Source organism: Saccopteryx bilineata, chromosome X, assembly GCF_036850765.1.
Source record: "Saccopteryx bilineata isolate mSacBil1 chromosome X, mSacBil1_pri_phased_curated, whole genome shotgun sequence".
NCBI lineage: Eukaryota > Metazoa > Chordata > Mammalia > Chiroptera > Emballonuridae > Saccopteryx > Saccopteryx bilineata.
In genome coordinates this window covers 132,957,280-132,983,168 of record NC_089502.1, presented here as the reverse complement: position 1 = coordinate 132,983,168, position 25,889 = coordinate 132,957,280, and the positions used below count along the sequence as shown (strand labels likewise).

At 45.4% G+C, this 25,889-nt stretch overlaps 1 protein-coding gene across 5 annotated transcripts in view; it reads right to left on the bottom strand.

Moving 5' to 3' along the window:
- The window catches only part of PHKA2 (phosphorylase kinase regulatory subunit alpha 2), a 72,307-nt gene that overhangs the window by 42,908 nt on the left and 3,510 nt on the right, over nt 1-25,889 (bottom strand). For all 5 annotated transcript variants that reach the window (XM_066249655.1, XM_066249656.1, XM_066249651.1 and 2 more), the window contains exons 2-8: nt 13,468-13,626; nt 11,334-11,381; nt 9,644-9,812; nt 8,422-8,504; nt 4,963-5,043; nt 2,763-2,861; nt 836-982 (exon numbers count right to left, since the gene is read on the bottom strand). In XM_066249655.1, coding sequence (XP_066105752.1) covers nt 836-982; nt 2,763-2,861; nt 4,963-5,043; nt 8,422-8,504; nt 9,644-9,812; nt 11,334-11,381; nt 13,468-13,626 — 786 coding nt within the window. The remainder of the gene's footprint in view (nt 1-835; nt 983-2,762; nt 2,862-4,962; nt 5,044-8,421; nt 8,505-9,643; nt 9,813-11,333; nt 11,382-13,467; nt 13,627-25,889) is intronic.

Sequence of the window (25,889 nt, the reverse complement as noted above, 5' to 3'; positions counted from 1 at the left end):
AACTCATAGGTAGCAGCTTTGAGTAATTATTTCCCAGTTTCTTAAGTGTGTGGGGGCTGCTCTAGTGCAGGCTGTGGGGCAAGTGCGCCCCTAGTGGCCAGCACCGGACTGCTCTGGGAGTCCTGGGGAGGCCAGCCTAGAATCCGCTCCCCTATAAACATGCATTCCCTGCTTCAACTGTTTAAAGAAATTCCTTTTTCTCCACTGAATTCTGAGACAGACACCTTCTCTTAAAGAAATGATTGGAGACCCTTTAACCCCTTGTTTCCAAGGGCTAAAGTGGTTTTCACCGAATCTAAGTAGGACCATAAACATATGGATATTGGCTTAGGAAACTTACATTCTTTGATAATTTTACTGATAACTTCAGTTGGCTGCAACATTTAAGAAAATTCTCACTTTGGTGTAATGTGTCATAGTTACATAGTTACTCATTGTAACGTTGGGATCACCAAAGTTTGAGGATATTGGAACGTGCATTTTTTTCTGGCACGGAATCTCTAGCTTTCAAGACATTTTCAAAGGAGGCTGCCTGTGATCTCTAGAGGGTTAAGGAGCCCTGCCTTAGAAGTATTGGAGTGGCATGAATTGGGGTTCAAAGATGACCACTTGAGTTCAAGCTCTGCCACTTAGGACGAGAACCACGTCACTCAATCAGAGGCTTAGTTTTGTCACCTATAGAGTCAGCTTTGAACACCTTACTCTGTGAGACCACTTTGATACACTAAGCCATTGACCTCACGGAGAACCGAGGCCTGGGTGAGCTGCTCCAAGTCATAGTATTAAAGTGGCACTTGATACAGGGCAGAATGGCACTAGCACGACCAATGCTTACCTGGAGCTTGGAAATAATTTCATTTTTGGTCACATTCACAAGGTTCATATCTTCCACTGCAAAGGCCGGGAAAGAAATAATAGAAAGAAGTCCAGCATCAATCTCTTTCGATGTCGATGCTCTTGGCAGCATGGAGAAGAGAATGGACTGAATGAAAAACAGAGGTGGCTTTAACCTGGAAAGCACTAATTACTGTACACAGTACCTACAGCTCATGACCTTAGCCCCAGAGGAAGATTCGAATAACTAGCGCTTGGTCCTACCAACATGACCCGTGACAGGTGACCTTGGCCACCCAGGCAATGATTCCTGTTCGTGGGGGAGCAGAAGGGGTTGGTTGGGGAGAGCGTGGTGCTGCCTGGAGCCCACACTGAGAACTGCTTGTCTCCCTTCCTTCCGTGCCTCCTGTTGACTTGGCTGGGCCTTCAGCACACACAGGAGCGACTAAGGGCCAGCCGTGTCAGCAGGCTGGCAGGTGCCGACTGTGAGTGGAGACAGAGAAGAACACATGTACAGGCCAGCACAGAGAAATGTCTGGCTTCTGTGCATGGTGACCAGTTGGACTAGGAGACTGAGAAACCACTTCAAGAAAAAGTCCAATTCAGAAGACCACAAGAACACTCAGGCAAAATGGTAAACAACAGAATTAGTTCAGTCCTAGAGGGAATGGGTTATTCAGCAGCACTATGATATGGCCTTAATTATAAGGTGGCTGGATTAATTAAGCACTGTAAACTAAAGGAGAGTGAGATTCTAAGGAAAAGTTTGGGAAGGGAAGGAGCTAATTCTGAGATTTGACATGTACAGATATGGGGCTAGACCCCTGCAAACATAAACTTATTAAATCTTCCATGTGAAGAAGGAATTCAGGTACTACATCCAATTCAGACACGAAGACTGTAAGACTCCAAGTACAGACACACCTAAATGAATGCAGCGAGTACGTGACAGACCTAGGGCTCCTACTCAGGCCCAGCTCACACAATTGCCACTAGACTACACATCTAGTAAGACACACACAGGCAGCTTGACTCTGTTAAACCATACCCTGAGAAATTGCAGATTACCCACTGAGGACTGTTTAATGTGGGAAAATGGAGTGAGCTGGAGAGTGGAATAAAAAATGGAGAGAATTCTTCAGCTTCAGAATAAACCTTCATTTTCTATAGCCAACTGCCCCTCCCTAAGCCTAGTTCTATAACTAGTCTCTCTTCCTCAGGCCCTCTCTGCCTGGAAACATACACTCCCACCAGAAGCTCTCTGCTTATAAGTTTTTGTGTATCTGACTCCCATAGTCCTAGCACACAGTGGGCCCTCACTAAAGAGTTAGCTGACTGATATGACAAGTAGTTCGTGACCTACTGTCTGCTTAACAGAGTTCTCTAATCTGGGATCAAAATTGAGTTCCCTAATCTGCATGAAGATCACCCCTTTCTCTGATCTGTCTTTCATGGAAGTTCTAATATGCTGTTTCTCCCATCTCATCTCTCTACCATTACCCACTGTGCCCACCCCACTCCCTTCCCCAAGTGGACTCGTGCTTGCTCGTCATTCAATCTAGGGCACAAATGAACCTGAGAGAAAAACCTCCCACCTATGTGCTCAAAACAAAGCAGATTTTGTCTTCCACAGAACAAGGCGCCTTGATTGCTGACTCCATTTATATAACACTGTGGGGTTTTATGTTTGCATGGTACTTTCTGGCTTTCAAAGTGTTCTGACAAATTAAGTTGATTTACTTTTTTGTCCTTAGGACCACTTTCTGCAGCAAGAGAGGAAGGGCCCCATATGCTCACTGTATGGCTAAGGGAACTGAAGCTCAAAGAAGCCAGGTACCACCCAGCTGAAAAGGTGAGGAGAACGGGGTGCAGGTCTTCCCTCCGGTGTCCTTCCCAGCTCCCCGGAGCGGGAGCGGCTGAGCCGTTACCTGGCAGTGTTCAACCTCATCGGGCAGGACGTGGATCACCGACTTGCGTCCTCCATGGGCTCCAAAAAGATCCAGCTCATCAATTGCTTCAAGTGCTGCCTACAAACACAGGTCTGAATTACTTTTTCTTTCTAGTGAACATGCACTCCCATATCTGATTTCCCATATATGTTTTCCCAAAGGTGATGAAACACATCTTTAAAATCCAGCTAAAGAGTCCTATGGTCATGTTTTATCTTTATTTTCAGTAGATCAAAGCTTTCTTGAATGTTGCAGCTCGCTGCAGGAACAAGCAAGAGAAAAATAGAAAAGCATTTCCCAAAATGAAATTATTCTTCCAAAAATCAAATATTAACAAGCTCAGCCTGACCAGGTGGTGGCTCAGTGGATAGAGCATTGGCCTGGGATCCTGAGGACCCAGGTTCGAAACCCTAAGGTCACTGGCTTGAGCATGGGCTCATCCAGCTTGAGTGAGGGGTCACCAGCTTGAGTGTGGGGTTGCTGGCTTGAGCATGGGATCATAGACATGATGCCACTGTTGCTGGCTAGAGCCCAAGGTTGCTGGCTTGAGCAAGGGGTCACTGGTGCCTGACCAGGCAGTGGCGCAGTGGATACAGCGTTGGACTGGGTTCGAGACCCCAAGGTTGCCAGCTTGAGTGCAGGCTCATCTGGTTTGAGCAAAAGCCCACCAGCTTGGACCCAAGGTCGCTGGCCTGAGCAAGGGGTTACTCCATGTGCTGAAGGCCCGCAATCAAGGCACATATGAGAAAGCAATCAATGAACTAAGCAGCTGCAATGAAAAACTGATGATCGATGCTTCTCATCTCTCTCTGTCCCTGTATATCTCTCTCTCTGTCTTTGTAAAACAAACAACAAAAAACAAGGGGTCACTGGCTCAGCTGTAGCCCCCCAGTCAAAGCACATATGAGAAAGCAATCAATGAACAACTAAGGAGCTGCAATGAAGAACTGATGCTTCTCATCTCTCTCCCTTCCTGTCTGTCTGTCCCTCCATCTCTCTCTCTAAAAAAACAAACAAACCCCAAAAACAAACAAAATAAAACCAAGCTCATAATATTGTACGTGTTTTGGGGGGCCCCTAAGTTCATGGTCGGCTTTTCTTCCACCTCTTTTAGTGGTTAACTCCTAACATTAGCATATCTGGCACTTAAGAAAGTTCATTCATTTTGTACTATGTTTTCTGTAAGCTGACCTTAAGAGAGCATATTTAAGTATTCTTTTAACTTATTTTTATTTAAAAATTTTTTTCAATTGCAGTTTCCATTCAATGTTATTTTGTATTAGTTTCAGGTGAAGAGCATGATGGTCAGACGATCATATACTTTACAAAGTGTCTGCCCCGCCCGATATTCCCAGTGCCCACCTGGCCCCATGCAGAGTTATTACAATCTTACTGGCTCTGTTCCCTGTGCTGGACTTTACATCCCTGTGGCTGGCCTGTGACTGCCGACCTGTACTGCTCAATCCCTTCCCCTTTGTCACTGGCCCCACCCCACCCCTCTGGCACCCTTCAGTCTGTTCTCTGAACAGAGCCTGCTTATCGTTGCCCGGGAGTTGTGACTCTGTCCGAAAGTACCTTTGGTTCTGAGGAGGAAGGGGGAGCCAGGCTACATGTCTAGAGCAGGAGATGTAAACTGGTGGCCTTCAGACTGACGCTGCCCCACAGGTGGGTTTTGTTTGGCCTAAAGACGTTTGGAAATGCTTTTGCTTTGGAATCCCTTCAGAGAATGTTCCCAGTAGCCCCGGTACCCCTCGACATTTTTCTATATGGCCAACTTCACTTGTTTAAATGTTACTTGCCTGACTCTATAGACTTCTGAACTTGTGAGCCTAGCCCTACAAAGTGGTCATGTCCTCGGCCCTCTTTATGACCCAGAGAAGAAGAACGGAGGTTCACATCCAACTTCCTAGACAACAGCAAGAGCTTAGACCGTGGGTGTTAACAATGGATAGTGAGGAGGAAGCGCATTTATTTTCTAGCACGGGCAGATTGCAGTGGAGGAAACCGACATTCTTTACCTGTAATTTCAGTTGGCTGGGGTACACATGCCACTTGAATTTCATACTTGCTGTTGACTTTTGAAAACTATACTAATGAGATTAAATCTAAACTTTTAATGAGAACCAAATCAAAGCAGTAAGAATGCAGAGAAGGAGGAACAAAGAGGATGACCCGTCACCTTGGCCATTCCTACGGAGCTTGCATTCAATTCTGGAATGCCCTGATTAGTCTTGTCGCCACGCTCCCACATTCCATAATCCTGCAGGAGAGAAAAGGCAGTCACCAGAGCACGAGAAAGAGGAACGCAAGAAGAGCTATGGGAAAACGATCCCTTTATGGTGCTGCAGGCACAATGGAACCCGACTCGCTCTTCTCGAAGACTACCACGTTCACGGCTCTCCACGCTCAGGCTGGGTTTGTCCTCGGTTTCAGTTCATTTGACCTTTGTGCAGAGTTTTGGAAATAAATACTCACGTGGAAGCAAAAGTGCTCTCAATTTTCTCATTCCGAAAAATTATTAATTTGTAAGAAAATCTTGATTTGTGGAGAACAAAATATTTTATCTTAAAATCAAATAAAATGCTGCCCCTGTCTTTAGCTAATTCTTTTGAGTTTATGTAAATTAGAAATGGAATAAAGAAACTTTCACAAATGAATTATAAATAGTTGAAGCCAACCAAACCATTTAAAATAATTTAATATCTTTTTCTAGCATTACCTCTCTGGGGGAAAAATGCTCAGCAAGAAAGAGGAACCTGGCCTGGCCGGTTGGCTCAGCGGTAGAGCATCAACCTGGTGTGCGGAAGTCCTGGGTTCGATTCCCGGCCAGGGCACACAGGAGAAGCGCCCATCTGCTTCTCCACCCCTCCCCCTCTCCTTCCTCTCTGTCTCTCTTCCCCTCCTGCAGCCAAGGCTCCATTGGAGCAAAGATGGCCCGGGCGCTGGGGATGGCTCCTTGGCCTCTGCCCCAGGCGCTAGAGTGGCTCTGGTCGCAACAGAGCGACGCCCCGGAGGGGCAGAGCATCGCCCCCTGGTGGGCAGAGCATCGCCCCTGGTGGGCGTGCCGGGTGGATCCCGGTCAGGCGCATGTGGGAGTCTGTCTGACTGTCTCTCCCCGTTTCCAGCTTCAGAAAAATACACACACACACACACACACACACACACACACACACACAAAGAGGAACTCAAGTCAAACTAAGGCACAGAATACTGAACTTTCCTGGGGTTTTAAACTGATTCCTATGAACTGGCTCGGAACACTCCATCCACATAGAGGACCTGATACATGCGTATCTAACTTTTATAACTCATATTTTCTCTTAAGAAACCCAAGCACTGGATACTGTTTTGAAATAATACTATGCATACTCTTGAAAGATTACAACCCAACAAGAACAGGGCCAATGCCAAAATTACAGTATTTATTACTTGGTCTCCGAAAATGAACATTTTCAAAATGTGAAAATTTCGACACAGACATGCTAGATCAGGGGTTGGGGAACCTATGGCTCGTGAGCCAGATGTGGCCCTTTTGATGGCTGCATCTAGCTCACAGACAAATCTTTAATAAAAAAAAAATGTTAAAAATATAAAACATTCTCATGTATTACAATCCATTCATTTCCTACCGCTCATGTTTATAGTTGCGGGTGGCTGGAGCCAATCACAGCTGTCCTCCGGGACAACACCAAATTTTTATTGGATAATGCATAAGGTACACGGGTCATTGTATGGCTCTCACAGAATTACATTTTAAAATACATGGCGTTCATGGCTCTCTCAGCCAAAAAGGCTCACGACCCCTGCGCTAGAGTGATTTTAGACTTGTTGTCGAGTCCCAGGACTCCTTCCTTCAGTATTCCTCACATCTGGGCCAATCCATCTTCACTCCGACTCAAAATTAAAAAAAAAATTTTTTTTTAAATTTATTCATTTTTTTAGAGAGGAGAGAGAGAGAGAGAAGATGGAGGAGCAGGAAACATCAACTCCCATATGTGCTTTGACCAGACAAGTGCAGGGTTTCGAACTGGCGACCTCAGCGTTCCAGGCTGAAGCCCCATCCACTGCGCCACCACAGGTCAGGCCCGACTCAAAAATTGATCAGCTCTCTCCCTGCTTAAGAGTCTAAAATGAGCCTGACCTGTGGTGGCGCAGTGGATAAAGCATCGACCTGGAAATGCTGAGGTCGCTGGTTCGAAACCCTGCTTGCCTGGTCAAGGCACATATGGGAGTTGATGCTTCCAGCTCCTCCCCCCTTCTCTCTCTCTCTGTCTCTCCTCTCTCTCTCTCTGTCTGTCTCTCCCTCTCCTCTGTAAAATGAATAAATAAATAAAAATTAAAAAAAAAAAAAAAAAGAAATCTTAAAAAAAAAAAAAAAAAAAAAAAAAGAGTCTAAAATGACAAACTTGTTTATCCAGCCCTAGTGGATCCTGTTCAAATATCTCTCGCTGGATGGCCAAAGCTCCATTATTTGGCCTCCACCCCTGCACAACCACAAACTAACTTTAATTTCTCCCAGTCTCCAATACTCAACTTTCACCCTAACTTTGCTCCTTTCCTCTGCACCCCCTTTCCCCGAGCATACCCCCACATACACACACCAAACACCCTTTCCGCCCTTCTGTTTCTCTGATCCTACTCATCCTCCAAGGTCAAACTAAAGTCTCAGCATTTCTACGGAGTCTTCTCAGGTTTCTTTAGAGCAGCTTTGTCAACCTCAGCACTACTGACATTTGGGGCTGGATCATTCTGTGTCGTGGGGCTGTCCTGTGCACCACAGGGTGGTCAGCAGGGTCGCTGGCCTCCACCTGCTAGATGCCGCTAGCACCTCTTCAGTATGACAACCAACAACATTTCTAGGCATTGCCCAATGTCCCCTGGGTGGCGGTGGGGCGGGAGAAGACTGCCCTGGTTGAAAATCACTGCTCTAGACCTGGGGACAGCGAACTATGGCCCGTGGACCAAATGCAGTTTGCCACCTATTTTTGTAAATAAAGCCTATTTGAGACCTAGCTATGTTCGCGTGTTCATATGTTGTCTACGGCTGCCTTCGTGTTACAATGGCAGAGTTGGGTTGCGTCAAAAGAGATGGTAGGGTCCACAAGGCTGTAAATGGTTTCTCTCTGGCCCTTTATGGAAAAGGTTAGCTGACCCTTGCTTTATACCACAATGGCTTTCTTTTTCAAAACAAACTCTACCCTTTCCTTATCATCCTCGTAGTCAACCCCGGAAGAGCTGGGGTTGATGCACGTTTGCACCTGCACACACTGGGCCTGGGGCTCACACCTGGCTGGGCCCTTCCACCTGTGGGCCCACGGCACTGCAGCTCCCACTGGGCACTGACACTGCTGCCCCTAACCCTGATCCAGGCCAGCCTGTGTGCATGCCACCGGACAGCTAGGGCCTTAGTTAAAATCAGAAGAATGGATTCAAGCAAAGCATGCGGTGCATTTTGAAACCATGAACTCTGCAATTGCGTCCCAGGATAAAAATGTGCACTTCGTGTGTGGAGGTGACATAATCTTACAGCTCTAGTCACGCTAACCTTCTGGTCAGCCCCAGACAGCCTGGCCCCTATGGAACTGAATGACTGTTTGTCTTTTTGACAACTGAAAAAGCTATTGGGGTTTATACTTACAGCGACTTTATATGCAGCTTCTATGTAAAAAACAAGATTCTGTATAAAGGCTACCTCATCGAGGGTGAAAATAATACGTAAACCTAGTAAAGAAAAAAAACAATGAAATTATGAAGTTATGTTGTGAACAGAGCTGCCAACTACAGATATCACACTAGGAAATAAATCCTTTTACCCTCATTTTCATTTTGCTTACTACGGCATCAAGAATTAAGTTTGAAGTGAAATGTAATGCTTAGTGTCTAATCTCAGAAAGAGGAAGGAAGGCAGGAAGGAAGGCAGGCAGAAGGAAGGAAGGAAGGCAGGCAGGCAGGAAGGAAGGAAGGAAGGAAGGAAGGAAGGAAGGAAGGAAGGAAGGAAGAGGGAAGGAGGGAAGGAAGGAAGGAATAAAAGAAGGAGGGAGGGAAGGAAGGAAAGAAGAAAGAAAGAGGGAAGGAAGGAATAAAGGAAGGAAGGAAGGAGGGAAGGAAGGAAGAAATAAAAGAAGGAAGGAGGGAAGGACGGAAGGAAGGAAGGGAGGAAGGAAGGAAGGAAGGAAGGAAAGAGGGAAGGAAGGAGGAAAGAAAAGAATAAAAGAAGGAAGAGAGGAAGGAAGGAAGGGAAGAATGAAGGAAGGAAGGAGGGAAGGAGGGAGGGAGGGAGGGAGGGAAAGAAGGAAGGCAGGAAGGCAGGAAGGAAAGAAGGAAGGAAGGACTCCACTTCTGAGTGTGTACCTACAGTAGAAAGGATTGAAATAGAAGGTGTGGGGCCTTTGCACTCCTTGAATGATATCTAACAAACGGAAGCAAATAGATATGGGGTCAAAGTTGGTATTGCAACATTAGTTATAACAGCAAAACAAATAAACAAACAAATAAAGGAATAGTTAAATTAACTGTAGTGTATCCATTGGTAAAGTCCTGGAGAAGAAAACTTTAAGAGGGGGCATGACACTGTCTGCAGATATTTGAACTGTTGAAGGCAGACCTGATACAGGTTGCTCCAGTAACTAGGTGACAGTGACAGAACGGAAGCTCTGTGATCAACTACAGAGATGCTAATAGAGCCTGCTCAGCAGGCTGACTGCTGGCATATCACAGAGTCAGTGCTCAGAATAGTATAAGGAAGCATGCTTTTTCTTTACAGAAATAGCTTATTTTGAATACTGTTCAATGCCTGCCCCTCTCTGCCCCCTTCTGGACTGTCACTCCCTGTACAATGGGCTCCAGTGGCCCCAGCTCACCTGAGGCAGTCATCTGGGCCAGGAATAGGAGGAAGAGGGAGGTGGCATCCACCTGGAGGTGGCCCCACTGGTCATCAGCCACCACGGTGCTGCAGGTGGCAGTGTTGTACTTGGCGTGCAGGCTGTCCTTGGTACTCTGAGTGTGCTTGAATTTCTCCACTTTCTCCACCTGAGAGAGAAGGCAGGGCGGTTCTGCATAGCTAAGCGGTGATGGCTGGCAGAGGCCACGCCCAGGGGCAGTTTCCTGGGTGTAGATTTCTTATCTGTCACCTCTGGCAGCCAGAGGGATGGAAACAGATTTTCGCTGGTGAGCATCACATAGAGGGGCTGTGTGTGGGGTTTTTCCTGCCCATCTTTAGGATAACCCAGCCCAGTGGGATTTTAACAAGTTCTGCAGGAGTACGGGGTCAAGCCAAGGGGTTTCCTTGTCTGCGTATGGGCAGCGTGAGCCTAGGCACTAAATGAGAGGAAGGAAGGAGGGAGCGGAGGAGGGCAGGAAGGGCGCTGTATCATCGGAAGGTCAAGAGTAACAGTGTGTTAGCCTGACCTGTGGTGGCACAGTGGATAAAGCGTCGACCTGGAAATGCTGAGGTCGCCGGTTCGAAACCCTGGGCTTGCCTGGTCAAGGCACATATGGGAGTTGATGCTTCCAGCTCCTCCCCCCCTTCTCTCTCTCTGTCTCTCCTCTCTCTCCCTCTCCTCTCAAAAAAAAAAAAAAAAAAAAAAAAGAGTAACAGTGTGAAAGACAGCAGGAACGTGCTGATAAGGGCGGGGATGGTGTGGCAGTCATCTTTGCATCTGTTGCAGATCCTAGCATGATGTTCTGTATACAGTATATGCTCAATGAGTTGTTTATTTACCCCTCATTGAAAATAAAGTAAATAGTAATGTCAAGTTTTAGAAACTCAAGTATTTCAATGCAAAAGAAACCCTTTAATAAACTCAACAGAAAAAAACAATAGTACATGGCTTTCTAGGAGTGGCTTTTAACAACAATGTTTTCTTTCCCTTTTTTTAAAAAAAAGGCATATTCTCCTTTTCCACAAGTGACTCTTCAAAAGGGATCCTGGGCCCTGGCCGGTTGGCTCAGCGGTAGAGCGTCGGCCTAGCGTGCGGAGGACCCGGGTTCGATTCCCGGCCAGGGCACACAGGAGAAGCGCCCATTTGCTTCTCCACCCCTCCGCCGCGCTTTCCTCTCTGTCTCTCTCATCCCCTCCCGCAGCCAAGGCTCCATAGGAGCAAAGATGGCCCGGGCGCTGGGGATGGCTCTGTGGCCTCTGACCCAGGCGCTAGAGTGGCTCTGGTCGCAACATGGCGACGCCCAGGATGGGCAGAGCATCGCCCCCTGATGGGCAGAGCTTTGCCCCTGGTGGGCGTGCCGGGTGGATCCCGGTCGGGCGCATGCGGGAGTCTGTCTGACTGTCTCTCCCTATTTCCAGCTTCAGAAAAATGAAAAGAAAAAAAAAAAAAAAAAAAAAAAAGGGATCCTGAGATAGAGCGCCCTTCGCATCTGTGGTTCTATAGCAACATGAAAGTATTGAAGATAATTTTAAAAGGAGAAAGTAAGCAAATTATTTTCAGTTTCTCTTCATCTTGAGAAGGAACGCTTTCAGAATGTTAGCTGTCATCATGAAAATGACAAAACACCCACTCAGACGACCTGCTAACACATTTACGATGTCCCGCTTACCTGTCTCATCATGCACTGGAGGAGCCCCCGCATGAGTTTCACCACGTTCTGCAGAAAAAAAGGAGACTCGGTGACAAGGCCAGCTTCCCAGCTCCAGGGGAACGTCGCCACACGGCCTGTACGCCAGCGCCGCCTGGAGACTTCCCTGACAAGGCAGATCCGAAGCGGGTGCAAACATTCTTATTGTTGAGTTATTTCACCTCTCCACTCCGCCACAAAGAAAATCTTAACAAGGTGACTTAACTCAAATAAAGGGGCTGGGCCAGCTGGCACCTCCTAGTTCTGAAATCTAGTGACTCCTCACGGATATTTTAGTGAGACAATTGTATAAGCATAGTACCCTGGAGATTCATGGCACGATTCTTAGTAATTTATTTTTATTATGCAAGATAAATTAAATCCACCATGCACATCTCAAGTGATGCTGCTTTGTGCCAAAATAGCCATTTGTGACATTACTAGACTATTGAGAAAAGTTCTTACAAAATGCAAGTAGCTGCCAAGGTTCCTTAATAATATGTATTATAACCAGTTATTATAATTATTATCATTATAAATAGCAGTAATAGTCTGATGATCAGACACTATGTCCAGGCATGGTACAACACCCTTGACAACATTCTCTCTAATTCTTGCAACAACCTTATGAGATGGGCGTTGTTGTCACCTGACTTTATGGATGAGAAACCAGAGGCCGAGGGAGATGAAGGGACACTGCTGAGGCCTTCCAGCTGGCAGCAGACAGAGCAAGGACAGAGCCCAGGCCATCCGGCTCCAGAGCTGGAGCTCTTAGTCAATACCTTATGTGACCTCTCACTTCCTTCCCAATCCTGGCCTCAGGCTTTCTCCCTGGACTTGATGGTCCACTGGCTGTTGAGGGCCAATGATGGATGTCTGAATCAAAGATAAATCCCAAAGGCTCTCATGCCAAGAGAATGGTTGTGGTTTGTTTTTTTTTTTTTTTGTATTTTTCTGAAGTTGGAAATGGGGAGGCAGTCAGACAGACTCCCGCATGCGCCCGACTGGGATCCACCTGGCATGCCCACCAGGGGGCGATGCTCTGCCCATCTAGGCCATTGCTCTGTTGCAACCAGAGCCATTCTAGCACCTGAGGCAGAGGCCACAGAGCCATCCTCAGCGCCCGGGCCAACCTTGCTCCAATGGAGCCCCGGCTGCGGGAGGGGAAGAGAGAGACAGGGAGGAAGGAGAGGGGTAGGGGTGGAGAAGCAGATGGGCGCCTCTCCTGTGTGCCCTGGCTGGGAATTGAACCTGGGACTCCTGCACGCCAGGTTGATGCTCTACCTCTGAGCCAACCAGCCAGGGCCTGCCAAGAGAACAGGTTTTTGTTTTTTTTTTGGTGTCCATTCTCCCTACTTCGATTCTATCACTCCGAACATTTGGAAATACCTCCTCTGCTCAGGGACAGATTATTATTATTATTATTATTATTATTATTATTTGTGACAAAGACAGAGCAACAGAGAGAGGGATAGACAGGGAAAGACAGGGAGAGAGATGAGAAGCATCAATTCTTTGTTGTGGCACCTTAGTCTCTTTAGTTGTTCAGTGATTGCTTTCTCATATGTGCCTTGGTTGAGGGCTGCAGCAGAGTGAGTGACCCCTTGCTCAAGCCAGTGACCTTGGGGTCATATCTATGATCCCACACTCAAGCCAGTGACCCCACGCTCAAGCTGGTGAGCCCGTGCTCAAGCTGGTGACCTTGAGGTTTTGAACCTGGATCCTCTAGCATCCCAGTCCAACGCTCTATCCACTGCGCCACCGCCTGGTCAGGCTGGTGTACAGAGTTTTAAAAAAACAATCACATTAGTTTATATAACTTTGTATATAAGTCTATATAAAATTGACATAACATGTGTGAGAGAAATGTAGCTAGTTAGAAATGTGAATGCTTCATTTTCCTATTCAGTATAATTTTTCTAAGGAGAAAAAGTCTCAAAGGCAAAGACAAATGAGTGGTTGAGACCATTTAAGTGCCTCCCCAAAATACAATCTAGCGGAAATGAAGCCAACGCCTGTATCAAACTGTTCTGCACACACAGCTACTAACTTGTAGGCTTTCCATTTTAAGGAAAAGGTGCTGAATGGTCAAGGCACGGCTGCCAGTCAGCATTACCTGCTCCAACTCGTAGGCCTTGGCCTTGTCCTCGTCACGGTCGGCATTCTTGCGGTAGGCCATGCCGAGGCCCCACACCGCCAGAATGCTGTAGATGTTATCTCGCACCCAGGCATCCTTCTGCTCATGACTGGCGGACAGCAGCCCCGTGATGGGATTCTATTAGAGAAGAGATGCAACATGACTCAACAACACCCTTTACCCAGCTCCTGGGGAAGGAATGCTTGCCCTCAGGGGACACAGTGGGGTCAGGATGACAAGTGAAGAGACCGGAGTTCCAGTCCTTGTTCTGTCACCAACAGTGTGACCTTGGGCGAGAAATGACATCGCTAAGAAAATCTCTAAGGAACATTCTCACTTTGAAGTTCTCGTTCTTTTGCTGTCAGACCAGATCACACTGTGGAATTGACAAATGGAAGACAGAACACACAGAAAAGGCCTATAAGATGTTTACAAACATGTGCACTGTGGACTTTGGATCTTCTCCTGGCTTCATGTTTTCACACAAATTAGTAAAGCACTGAACTTGGGAGTGGGCCCCACTCCATCACGCTCTCTCTCTATTTCCCTGGGGCAGCTGCCACAGCTGCTTCATCTGTAATCCAGACACTTCATGTGCCTAAAAAGAGGCGCTGCGCAAGAGGACCTTGGGGGTCCTATTTAGCTATGATATCACCAGTATTTAAAAGGCCAGCTGAGTCACTAGAAAGCCAGAACTTCACACACAAAAAGTATACACAATGTTTTTTGTTTGTTTGTTTTACAGAGACAGAAAGAGAGTCAGAGACAGGGACAGGCAGACAGAAACGGAGAGAGATGAGAAGCATCAATCATCAGTTTTTTGTTGTGACACCTTAGTTGTTCATTGATTGCTTTCTCTTATGTGCCTTGACGGTGGGGGCTACAGCAGACCGAGTAACCCCTTGCTCGAGCCAGTGACCTTGGGTCCAAGCTGGTGAGCTTTGCTCACACCAGATGAGCCTGTGCTCAAGCTGGTGACCTTAAGGTCTCGAACCTGGGTCCTCTGCATCCCAGTCCAACACCCCATCCATCGCACCACCGCCTGGTCAGGCAAAAAGTATACACAATGTTTATAACTGCATTATTCATAACAGCTCAAAAGGAGAAACAACCCAAATGTCTATCAACCGTGGATAAACAAGATGTGGTCTATACACACAATGAAATATTCAGCAATGAAGAGGAATGAAGTACTGGTACATGCTACAACATGAACACCGCAAACGTGAAAGAGGCCAGTCACAGGGGCCACAGATATACTCTGCTTTTTCTTCAGATCGTAGAAATCTTTCGCCTTTTACAAAGGACCACATATTGTGTAATTTCATTTGTGTGCAAACCCATTAAGCTAGAAAGGAGATGAGTGGCTGTCTAGGGCTGGAGGTAGGGGTGGAATGGAAGGACAAGCAAGCGACGGCTAGTAGGTTCCCCCCCTTTTTTGTGTGATGAAAAGGTACTAAAGTTGATTGTAGTGGATATATTAAACCTATGAAATTGTACAGTTTAAATAGGTTAATTATGTGGTAAGTAAATCATATCTCAATAAAGCCATTATTTTTAAAAAGTCCTAATAAACTCTGTTCCTGAGAAGAAAATAAATCAGATAGGAAGAGTCATAAAGCCTCTGTTGACTTTTCCTGAAAATATGCAAAAAATGTATCTAATAAAACAGATTATAACAATCAGAGCCTTGCCAGCTTAAAAAAAAAAGGGCACCAAATTATTCATAAGAGGGCTCAGGAAAAAACTCTTTTGGTACTTTCAAAGTGATACTGCCAAGGTTATTAGGTGAAGAAACATCGGCATAGTTGTGAATGCTCCCACCTAAGGAATGAAATATTCAACTCGCCTTTAACTGGTGCCCTCTTCAAAAACACCTAAAACTCAACTGGCACTGCCCTCAGGGGCAACAGCATTCAGTGTATTGACAGTTCTAGAGCCAACAACTTCAAATCAATGATTTTAAAGTCAACTAGAACTGAAGTCTAGGGATGGCTGGGTGAAGGTACAAGTCTTATTTCAATAATGGACTTCTGGAGTTCTTTAAAACAACATCACTATGCACCAACCATGTATAACATAAGCACCCTTATCTGTTCTGAGGCCAGCTGGCTAACCCCAGGAAATCATCAGGACGTCCAGGGACAGGACTCGGCTCCTTCCTGGTGTATGCATCAACTGTGACTCCACTGAGACAAACAGCCTTCCGATGACACAGCAGTGACCGCTTGCACATAGTGCCAAGTGTGGTTGAGATGATGAAATGTCACTATCCTGTTAACTAAGTCACGTCTTTTACTCTTTAGTTTGGCCCTAACTGTTGAAGTGGATCAAGTTCATCCTCACCCAGAGCTCAGCTGTCTGAACCCCTTATCTACTACAGCGAAGCAGTCTGGTGGTTTTGGCGATCCCCACATTCAAAACTGCACGTGCAAGCCGTGCTAAATTGGGGTGCTTCTGCACTCAGCAAAAGGAATACTTACTGTCATGAGCTGAATGTCTCCCCAAAATTCATATGTTGAAATCTAATTCCTAATGTATTTGGAGGTGATGCCTTTGAGAGCCGATTAGGTCATGAAGATCGAGCCCTCGTGAATGGGATTGGTCCCTTATAAGAAGAGGCCGGTCGATGCCCGGCCAGAGCACACAGGAGAAGCGCACATTTGCTTCTCCACCCCTCCGCGGTGCTTTCCTCTCTGTCTCTCTCTTCCCCTCCCGCAGCCAAGGCTCCATTGGAGCAAAGATGGCCCGGGCGCTGGGGATGGCTCCTTGGCCTCTGCCTCAGGCGCTAGAGTGGCTCTGGTCGCAACATGGCGACGCCCAGGATGGGCAGAGCATCGCCCCCTGGTGGGCGTGCCGGGTGGATCCCGGTCGGGCGCATGCGGGAGTCTGTCTGACTGTCTCTCCGTTTCCAGCTTCAGAAAAATGAAGAAAAAAAAAAAAAAAGAAAAAAAAAAGAAGAGGCCGGGAGGCGGCTACCTCGCCCTCCTTCTGCCATATGAGAATTCAACAAGAAGTCAGCTGTGTGCCACCAGGCAGCGGGCTCTCCCCAGACTCCCGACTGTGCTGGTGCCCTGCCGTCGGACTTCTCAGCCTGTAGAACTGTGAGAAATAAATTGGTTGTTTAAGCTTCCCAGTTTGCGGCATTTCGTTAGAGCAGCCCAAGCTGACTAGGACTTGCTTCTCTCTTTAAGTCGACAAAAAGTACTGTAATACATTGTGTCCGAAGATGTGGGGAGTTCCATTCTGGTATGATTCACAAAAACTGAAATGACCGTACACTGGCAGATACTTTGTGAGCCCTGGTCTGCTGTCCCTTCTGATAAGAATGACCCAGAGGTTTCGTCCTTGAGTTACTCCCTTAGTCAGAGGCGGATTGTGCTGTATCACATGTATTCACACTCACTGATTTTGGTGAACCACCCAACAGGTCTGGCTCTTTAGAGCTATGGGGCTTCCTGCTTATATAGTAATCTCAACGGAAGGGGAACGAAAGGCCTCCATAGCCGATGCAATTTTACAAGCTGAACACAAACGGGCAAGTTGCAGACAAGAGGAAGGTAGATGTATTTGTCCAGGCTAAGCCTATGGCTTCAGATATGTCATTTTAGCCATATGCTGCTTTCCAATCTTTTAAAAATATGATTTCATTTTATCTATATCCACACATAACCTTCAATGTATTGTGTTTAGAAGCACAAGCTCTGCAAACAGACTGCCTGTGTTCAAAGCTCTACTACAAGCCAGCTGTGACCCTGAGCAAACCGCTTCTGTGTCTCTCCATCTATGAAACAGGGATTAGAACAGTCCCTGGACTTCGTGGCATTGTGTGTGAGGATTAAGTAAGTTAATTCGTATTGAGCATTTTGGATTGTGTCTAGTGCAAGTAAGTGCTCAATAACTGAAAACCATATTAATATTATTGACCTACTTGAACAGATTTCATTCACATTCTTTCTTTTTCATGTAATTATTTCAGGAAATCAGATGAAATACATGGTTAGGGGAAGAATCTACAAGTTAGGGCGATGTGACCATGATTGTTTTCATTAGGAAAAAACAATGCCCAAGTGTCTTCTTCTCATTTTCCTGTTAATATTGCTAGTGGAAGTATTTTACCCCATTGATATGGTTGAACCAAAACTCCTGGCAGCTCTTTACCCGCTCCACCCCCTGGCCGTTGCCTTTCTCTTCTTTAGGCCTGAGTTTCGTTCACTTATATAAATCTTCCCTCTCTGTCTTATTTTACTAAACTCCTTGTGTACTTCACCTGAAAAAATAAATTAATATCAGTGGCAAATTCTGCAATAAGAGCCACTCTCCCACTTGGTAACTATTTCCTGTGGTGATAGGTATGCGGCCATAAAGGAAGAGGATGGGCAGATCTGTCAGTGGCCCCTAGGAGGAGAGCTGCAAAATCACTGGTAGTGGCCCAGTGCAGCAGTAGAGGAGATAGCACACTTAAGTCAAGACTCAGTGTGGGCTCTGGCCAGTTGGCTCAGTGGACAGAGCATCAGCCGAGCATGCAGATGTCCTGGGTTTGATCCTCAGTCAGGGCACACATGAAAAACAACCAACTGCTTCTCTTCCTCTCCTTTCCCCCCTTCTCTCCCTCTTTCCCTCTCACAGCTAGTGGCTCGATTGGTTTGAGGGTTGGCCCTGGGCCCTGAGGATAGCTCAGTTGGTCTGAGCATGTCAGCCTCAGGTGCTAAAAATAGCTCGGTTGATTCAAGCATCGGCTCCGGATGGGGGTTGCTGGGTGAATCCTGGTCAGGGCAGATGTGGAAGTCTGTCTCACTGTCTCTCCTTCTCATATATATATATAAAGGCCCAGTGCACCTATGCAGAGAAAGTGAGTCCCAAAGTGTGAATCCTCCAACTTTATTTTTCCTTTTCAAGATTGTTTTGACCACTCTGGGTCTCTTGTATTTCCATAAGAATTTTAGGATCATCTTGTCAATTTCTGCAAAAAAGCAGCTGGGTTTTTGATAGGATTGCATTGACTCTGTAGATCAGTTTGGGAAGTAATGCCATCTCAACCATATTAAGTTGTCTGATCCATAAAAATGGGATATCTTTCTATACTTTAAGCTTTCTAAGGCCAAAGTTTGCCTTTTTGGCTTACCACTCTAACCCAGGGGCCTGGCCTAGTTAGGTGCTAAGTAAACAAGTCAATAAATATATAATAAGGGTTATATTTTTACTGATTTATAGTCTGAAATATCTTTTCAAAGTTACTAAAAGTATAGCTACTCCTTACCTATATTTGTAAGATGCATAGCTAATGCAAGTAATTTTCCCTCAAGATGCTTGTTTCATTATTCTGCACATTCTTCTGTTTAATCTTTCTTTAGGAAATCCTGAAGAGGCAAATCGGGCCTGCACAGCATGGACCTTGGGAAGGATTCAAACAGGAGGTAAAGGCTCATTTTTTGTTTTAAAAGTAGAAAATTGAGTAAAACAGGGAGCTGCTTCAAACCCATGAGTTATTGCCAGACCCAGAGAAGAGACGGGTGAAATAGAGAATAGTAACCCACAGGATACATGTGATGTTTGAGAAGCAGAAAGGAGGGTGGGGAACTTCACTGCGGGTAGGGCACCCTGGAGGGTGACCGGACAAGACAGGGTACATGACTCCCCAGGGTAGTGTGTGTGTACTTTCAAAACAAATATTCAACATTACTATCTCCTTGAGAAATTAAAAACAACAACAACAACACTAAAGCCTTCATCATAGAAGCTTAAGAAACAGCACTTACACAATCTTCTTGGCTGCGGGCAATACAATGATGATTCTCAGAGCAAGCAAGGGATGGGGCAGGGTTTTTTCTTTTTTTTTCTGAAGTTGGAAACGGGGAGGCAGTCAGACAGACTTCCGCATGTGCCTGACCGGGATCCACCCGACATGCCCACCAGGGGGCGATGCTCTGCCCATCTGGGGCGTTGCTCTGTTGCGACCAGAACCATTCTAGCCCCTGAGGCAGAGGCCATGGAGCCATCCTCAGCGCCCTGGCCAACTTTTTTTTAAAATTCATTTTAGAGAGGAGAGAGAAAGGGAGAGAGAGAGACAGAGAGGAGAGGAGAGAGAGAGAGAGAAGGTGGGGAGGAGCTGGAAGCATCAACTCCCATATGTGCCTTGACCAGGCAAGCCCAGGGTTTCGAACCGGCGACCTCAGCATTTCCAGGTCGACGCTTTATCCACTGCGCCACCACAGGTCAGGCGCGCCCTGGCCAACTTTGCTCCAGTGGAGCCTTGGCTGCAGGAGGGGAAGAGAGAGACAGAGAGGAAGGAGAGGGGGAGGGGTGGAGAAGCAGATGGGCGCTTCTCCTGTGTGCCCTGGCCGGGAATCGAACCCAGGACTCCTGCACGCCAGGCTGACGCTCTACCACTGAGCCAACTGGCCAGGGCGGGGATGGGGCCGGTTTTAACAACAGAAGAGGGCAGAGCAGCTGACATGGTGACATCTACTTCTCGGGGTGGGTGTGTGCATCTAAAGGGCATGTATGGGTTGCAAAGTGGAGGCTGAGCCAATATGAGCACAGCAGAATGCTTTTGGACTTGAATAGGTCAAAACAAACTAGACAATTCAACAAGAATTTCTTTATTGGGCTCACATGTTTAATAAATGCCTGCTGGACTAATTCTATTAGCCATCACTCCCACACTTTTGAGTTGACTCAGCCCCCTGTACAATACACTCCCACCCCCAGGGCTCGATCAAATCTTTAAACAGAACCTCTTCTCTCTTTTCCGAGACAGCCCCTCTGTCCCCTCCCCTAGCAGCTACCCTGTGACCCAGGCACACGCTGTCCCAATACTTAGGTACAAGAAATTTCAACCGGAAAGCACTGACTGCAAGTTCTAGCAGCATGTGAGTGGGTAGGTACCACAAGCCAATGCTTCGTTCATGGAAGTAGAATTTTCAGAACAAGGGAAATTAGTTCACTGAACTGGCGGCCTGGCGGAGTGCATCTGGCATACTTTGTCACTGACAAGTACCATGGTTTAAAGGAGACATTTCACTACCTGCGACATCCCCAGAGGGTGATCAGGGCTAAGAAGAGGCTAAAAGCCATGTGTCATGGGAACCGGGGGAAAAGAGGGGTGTTTAGGTAAGGTCCCACTGCATTTGAATGTGTTCTGTACATTTCCACAACACCAGGCTAAGGACTGACATCTCAGTAAGACCTCACTTACTGCAGGAATCAGTGAAAGCAAAGAATTAAAATCTCTTAAGAGAGCGGTAAAGCCATTTGCACGTGATGGGCCCAGAATGGTTTCTGTGAGTTTCAAACACTTGAAGTTGAGCACTGGGGCCTGACACAAAGCTGGAATGCAGTATATGCCTGCACTGCTTGACTCCCGCCCAGTTCATTTCCCTGTAAACCATCCTTTGGTCACAGGAGATGGCGCAAATGGTGAGGCGGCAGCCTGCGCCTTGTGCAGTATTTGTAAATCTGAGGGAGAAAATCTAATAAGGAGCAACTTTGAAAAGACACCTCTATATCTCTCATTTCTTTTTCATGTCTGTTACTGGGTCACAATTACAATGTTGGACAGACGGTGATGTTCCTGACTTTAAGGATACTGTGCCTAATCTTTCACCAACACATTAGTTATGATGTTTGTAGGTTTTAATATTATCCTTATCAGGATAATAAAACTCCCTTGAGTGCCTAATTTACTAAAAGCAGCTTTAAAAAAATCACTTATCGATGCTGAATCTTAAATGCTTTTTCTATGTCTACTGAAATGATCACACCATTTTTCCCCTTTAATTTACTAGTGTGGTAAATTACATTAATAGATTTTCTTAAAGTTCCCTGTATTCCTGGGTAAACTCCACTTGATCATGTAAATTTTATACATAGCCGGATTCATTTTGTTAGTATTTTACTACGTATTTCTTCATTAATATTCATAAGTTAATTTCCTCCATAAATATTATTTCTCTCCCAAAACCTTGGAGTCATTCCTGACTTCTCTTTTCTCCACACACCCATTTACCAGTAAGTCCTGCTGTATCTATCTTCAAAATTTCTCCCAAATTCCACCACCCTCTCAGCTGTCCTTGTCTGAGCCATCATACTCCACTGGACAAGCTTCCTAACTGGTGACCCTGCTTTGCTGCCTGGCCCCTTATGGTCAATGGTCACACAGCTGGCGGAGTATGTGAAGGTTCAGAATGCCACCCTAAAATGTGCTAGTGTTATGCAAATTATCCTGAGCCAAAGGCAGTTGTAGCTGCAAGAGACTCCTTTGTCCACCATTGCCCCTCCCAACCCTCCCTGAAGAATTGAATTAGCCTGACCTGTGGTGGCGCAGTGGATAAAGCGTCGACCTGGAAATACTGAGGTCGCTGGTTCGAAACCCTGGGCTTGCCTGGTCAAGGCACATATGGGAGTTGATGCTTCCAGCTCCTCCCCCCTGTCTCTCTCTCTCTCTCTCTCTCTCTCTCTCTCAATCTCTCTCTCCCTCTCTCGCTCCTCTCTAAAATGAATAAATAAAAATTAAAAAAAGAAAAGAATTGAATTAGAGGCCATGCCCATAGAGATGATCAGATAACTTCTTTTGATCTATCTATAGGGCAACTTTCTAATTTACTATTTATTGTTCTTATCATCCTGCAATGAATTTTTGAAGCCTGCAGGGCACCTTACCTCATCCCAGGCTGTCTTATATGTCTTATATACCTCTGTCCTTTTTTCTATCTCTGAACCACTCGTGTATGCAGGCTCTCTGACGCTCATGTATGTAGGGTTCCTGTGGGCACAAAATTAAATTTGATTTTCTCTTGTCAATTTGCTGCCTGTTGAGTTGATTATTGGGTCAGTCAAAAACAAACAAACAAACATGTATACATGCATGATCTATTTAAGTACACTTAGAAGTAGGCTTAGTAAGATTCCAGACATATTTGGGAGGACTTTAGCAATTATTTGTTATTGCTCTCTAATTGTCTTGCATGATGGCAAAAAATATATGTGGTGTGCATAAAGTTGATTTTTCCGTATTTTTGATACTTCCTTTATACCTTAATTTGTCATCAATTTTTGAAAAATATACTTTGCAAGATTGAAAAGTTACTATTTTCTATTGGTGGGGCCAAGAGTTCATGTATGTACACTTGATTAAATCTGTTTCTTATGGTGCTCAAATTTTCTATGTCCTAATTATTTCTCTGCATTTTCTGTTAGTATCTGAGGGGAGTTTAAAAACTGCCACTATGATTGTGGATTTAATTTCACAATTAGGTCAAGTTTTGCTTTATACATTTTGAAGCTATGTTGTTAGTCTTCTAACAACATAGAATACTATGTATTTATGTGGGTTTCACTTGTTTTTTTCTTCTTTACCAAGTGAGAGGAAGGAAGATAGAGACAGACTCCCACATGGACCAGGATCTACCTGGCAACCCCCATCTGGGGTTGATACTCTGTGCCACCTGGGGCCATGCTTGCAACTGAGCTATCTTTAGTGCCTGAGGCTGAGTCTCCATAGAGCCATCCTCAGCACCAGGCGGATGCACTTGAACCAATTGAACCATGGCTACAAGAGGAGAAGAGAGAGTGAGAGAAGGGGACGGGTAGGAGTGTAGAAGCAGATGGTCACTTCTGTGTGCCCTGACCAGGAACTCAGGACATCTATAGGCTGGGCTGCCTCTACCTCTGAGGCAAACAGCCAGGGCTTATTTTCTCGAATTATCTTTTTTTCATTTAGTAATAACATTTTTGTCCCTAATAATATATATTTTTAAAAGTCAAAATCTGTTTGATATTAGTATAATTACAACAATTTCTTCTTAATTAGCATTTGCCTAGTACATCTTATTTCACTAAATTATTTTCAACCTTTCCCTATTCTGTTTTAGATTATAAACCACTTGCATCTTTAAAATTTTTATAAAAGAATTTCTATTGCCTGGCTAATTTCAGAGTTTACATTTATTGTGATTACTAATACAGCCAGTTATTTGCCTCTTCTTGTTTTGTCCTTCACATTTACTATGGTTTTCTTTTACTTCCTGTTCTCCCCAACCACTCTTTTCCTTCCTTCTCTTGGTGTTATCAAGTTTTCTTTGTTCCTCCATTGTTTTAAAAGTTATATATTCCACTTATATTATTTTAATTAGTATTAAGCATTAAGACTAATGCTTAAACATGAACTCCTAACAAAACATAGAATACCTCTATCCTTCTTAATGTGGTAAGGGCCTTAAGAATGCTTTAACTCCAGTCTCCTCCCATTTTTCTGCCATGTTATTACTTTCCAGTATTTAATTAGATCTTTTATTTTTCTTTCTTTCTTTTTTTTTTTTTTGTATTTTTCTGAAGCTGGAAACGGGGAGGCAGTCAGACAGACTCCTGCATGCGTCCGACCGGGATCCACCCGGCACGCCCACCAGGGGGCGATGCTCTGCCCATCCGGGGCGTCGCTCTGTCGTGACCAGAGCCATTCTAGCGCCTGGGGCAGAGGCCAAGGAGCCATCCCCAGCGCCCGGGCCATCTTTGCTCCAATGGAGCCTCGGCTGCGGGAGGGGAAGGGAGAGACAGAGAGGAAGGAGAGGGGGAGGGGTGGAGAAGCAGATGGGCGCTTCTCCTGTGTGCCCTGGCCGGGAATCGAACCCGGGACTTCCGCACGCCAGGCCAATGCTCTACCACTGAGCCAACCGGCCAGGGCCGATCTTTTCTTAAAAAATATTTTTTTCCATTGATTTGGGGGAGTGGAAGAGAAGCATCAACTCATTCCACTTAGTTGCTCCATTGAGTAGTGTACTCATTGGTTGCTTCTCATCTGTGCCCTGACAGATTGAACTGGCACACTAGGATGACGTTTGTATCCACTGAACCACCCGGCCAGGTCTTTTATTATTACTATTTTTTCCATTACTCCATGTTTTTGTTATCCTATTCTTCTCATGTTAAATTGCATTTGCTGCTAAATAGCATTATTTAGTTACTTTCCTGATTATTTCATGCTCCACACTCCAGAGTGAGATGCAAATCTCAGGAGCTTCTTCACTCCTGTCTACTGTCCTCAGTTCCAAGGTCACCATCCTCATTCATTTGCTTTTTATATCAAATAATCTGCAGTTACAGCAAACACTGCCTTGATCATTATTTTTCTTTCTAATCCATATTCTTTCTTTTTTCTTTTTTTAGTGAGAGACAGAGAGAGAGAGAGAGAGGAACAGACAGACAAGAAGGGAAAGAGATGAGAAGCACCAATTCTTCATTGCTGCACCTTAGTTGTTGATTGATGGCTTTCTCATATGTGCCTTGATGGGGGTGGAGTGGGGGGAGGCTCCAGCCGAGCCAGTAACCCCTTGCTCAAACCAGCAACCGTGGGCTCAAGCCAGTGACCTTGGGCTTCAAGCCAGCAACCTTTGGACTCAAACCAGCGACCATGGGGTCATGTCTATGATCCCACACTCAAGCCGGATGAGCCTGTGCTCAAGCTGGCAACCTTGGGGTTTCGAACCTGGGTCCTGTGCATTCCATCCTGATGTTCTATCCACTGTGCCACTGCCTGGTCAAGCTTCATATTCTCTTATCACCATTTTGTACTTAACACATGAATGATCAATCAAACAGAGCTGATATTGAAGCAATATACAAAGTTAGTATTTCTTATCTAGGCCAAAATAAATCTAGGAATTTCTTTTTTTTTAAACGTCAATAAATATTTGAAGATATTTCCTAGAGTACATATACTCTCTTTATATGTAAAATCAAACCTGCAAACAGATACTTTGATAAATACAGCTCTTTCCTCTTTGCTTGACGACTCAAATAATATTTAGCAGCAAGTATATCTGGCAAATGACTAATGGAAAAAATTCTCTTTCACAGATACAGAAAAAAGAATTGGTTAACATGCCAGCTGATATGAACAAACTGTTGCCTCTAACAGAAGAATGTTTATGAGTTTGTCATATTAACACAGAATGAGTTCTAACAAGTGAAAATCAGTTTAAGTTGATCTTAATTTAAGAAGCAAATCAGAAACAGAGTTCAGAGCTTGTATCAGCTGACATTGAAAAATGCCTCATAGCCTTACCAGGCGGTGGCGCAGTGGATAGAGCATCGGACTGGGATGTGGAGGACCCAGATTCGAGACCCCAAGGTCACCAGCTTGAGCGCGAGCTCATCTGGTTTGAGCAAAGCTCACCAGCTTGAGCCCAAGGTCGCTGGCTTGAGCAAGGGGTCACTTGGTCTGCTGTAGCCCCCCAGTCAAGGCACATATGAGAAAGCAATCAATGAACAACTAAGGAACCGCAACAAAGAATTGTTTCTCATCTCTCTCCCTTCCTGTCTGTCTGTCCCTATCTGTCCCTCTTCTGACTCCCTCTCCCACAAAAAAAAGAAAAAAAAAAAAAAGAAAAAGAAAAATGCCTCAT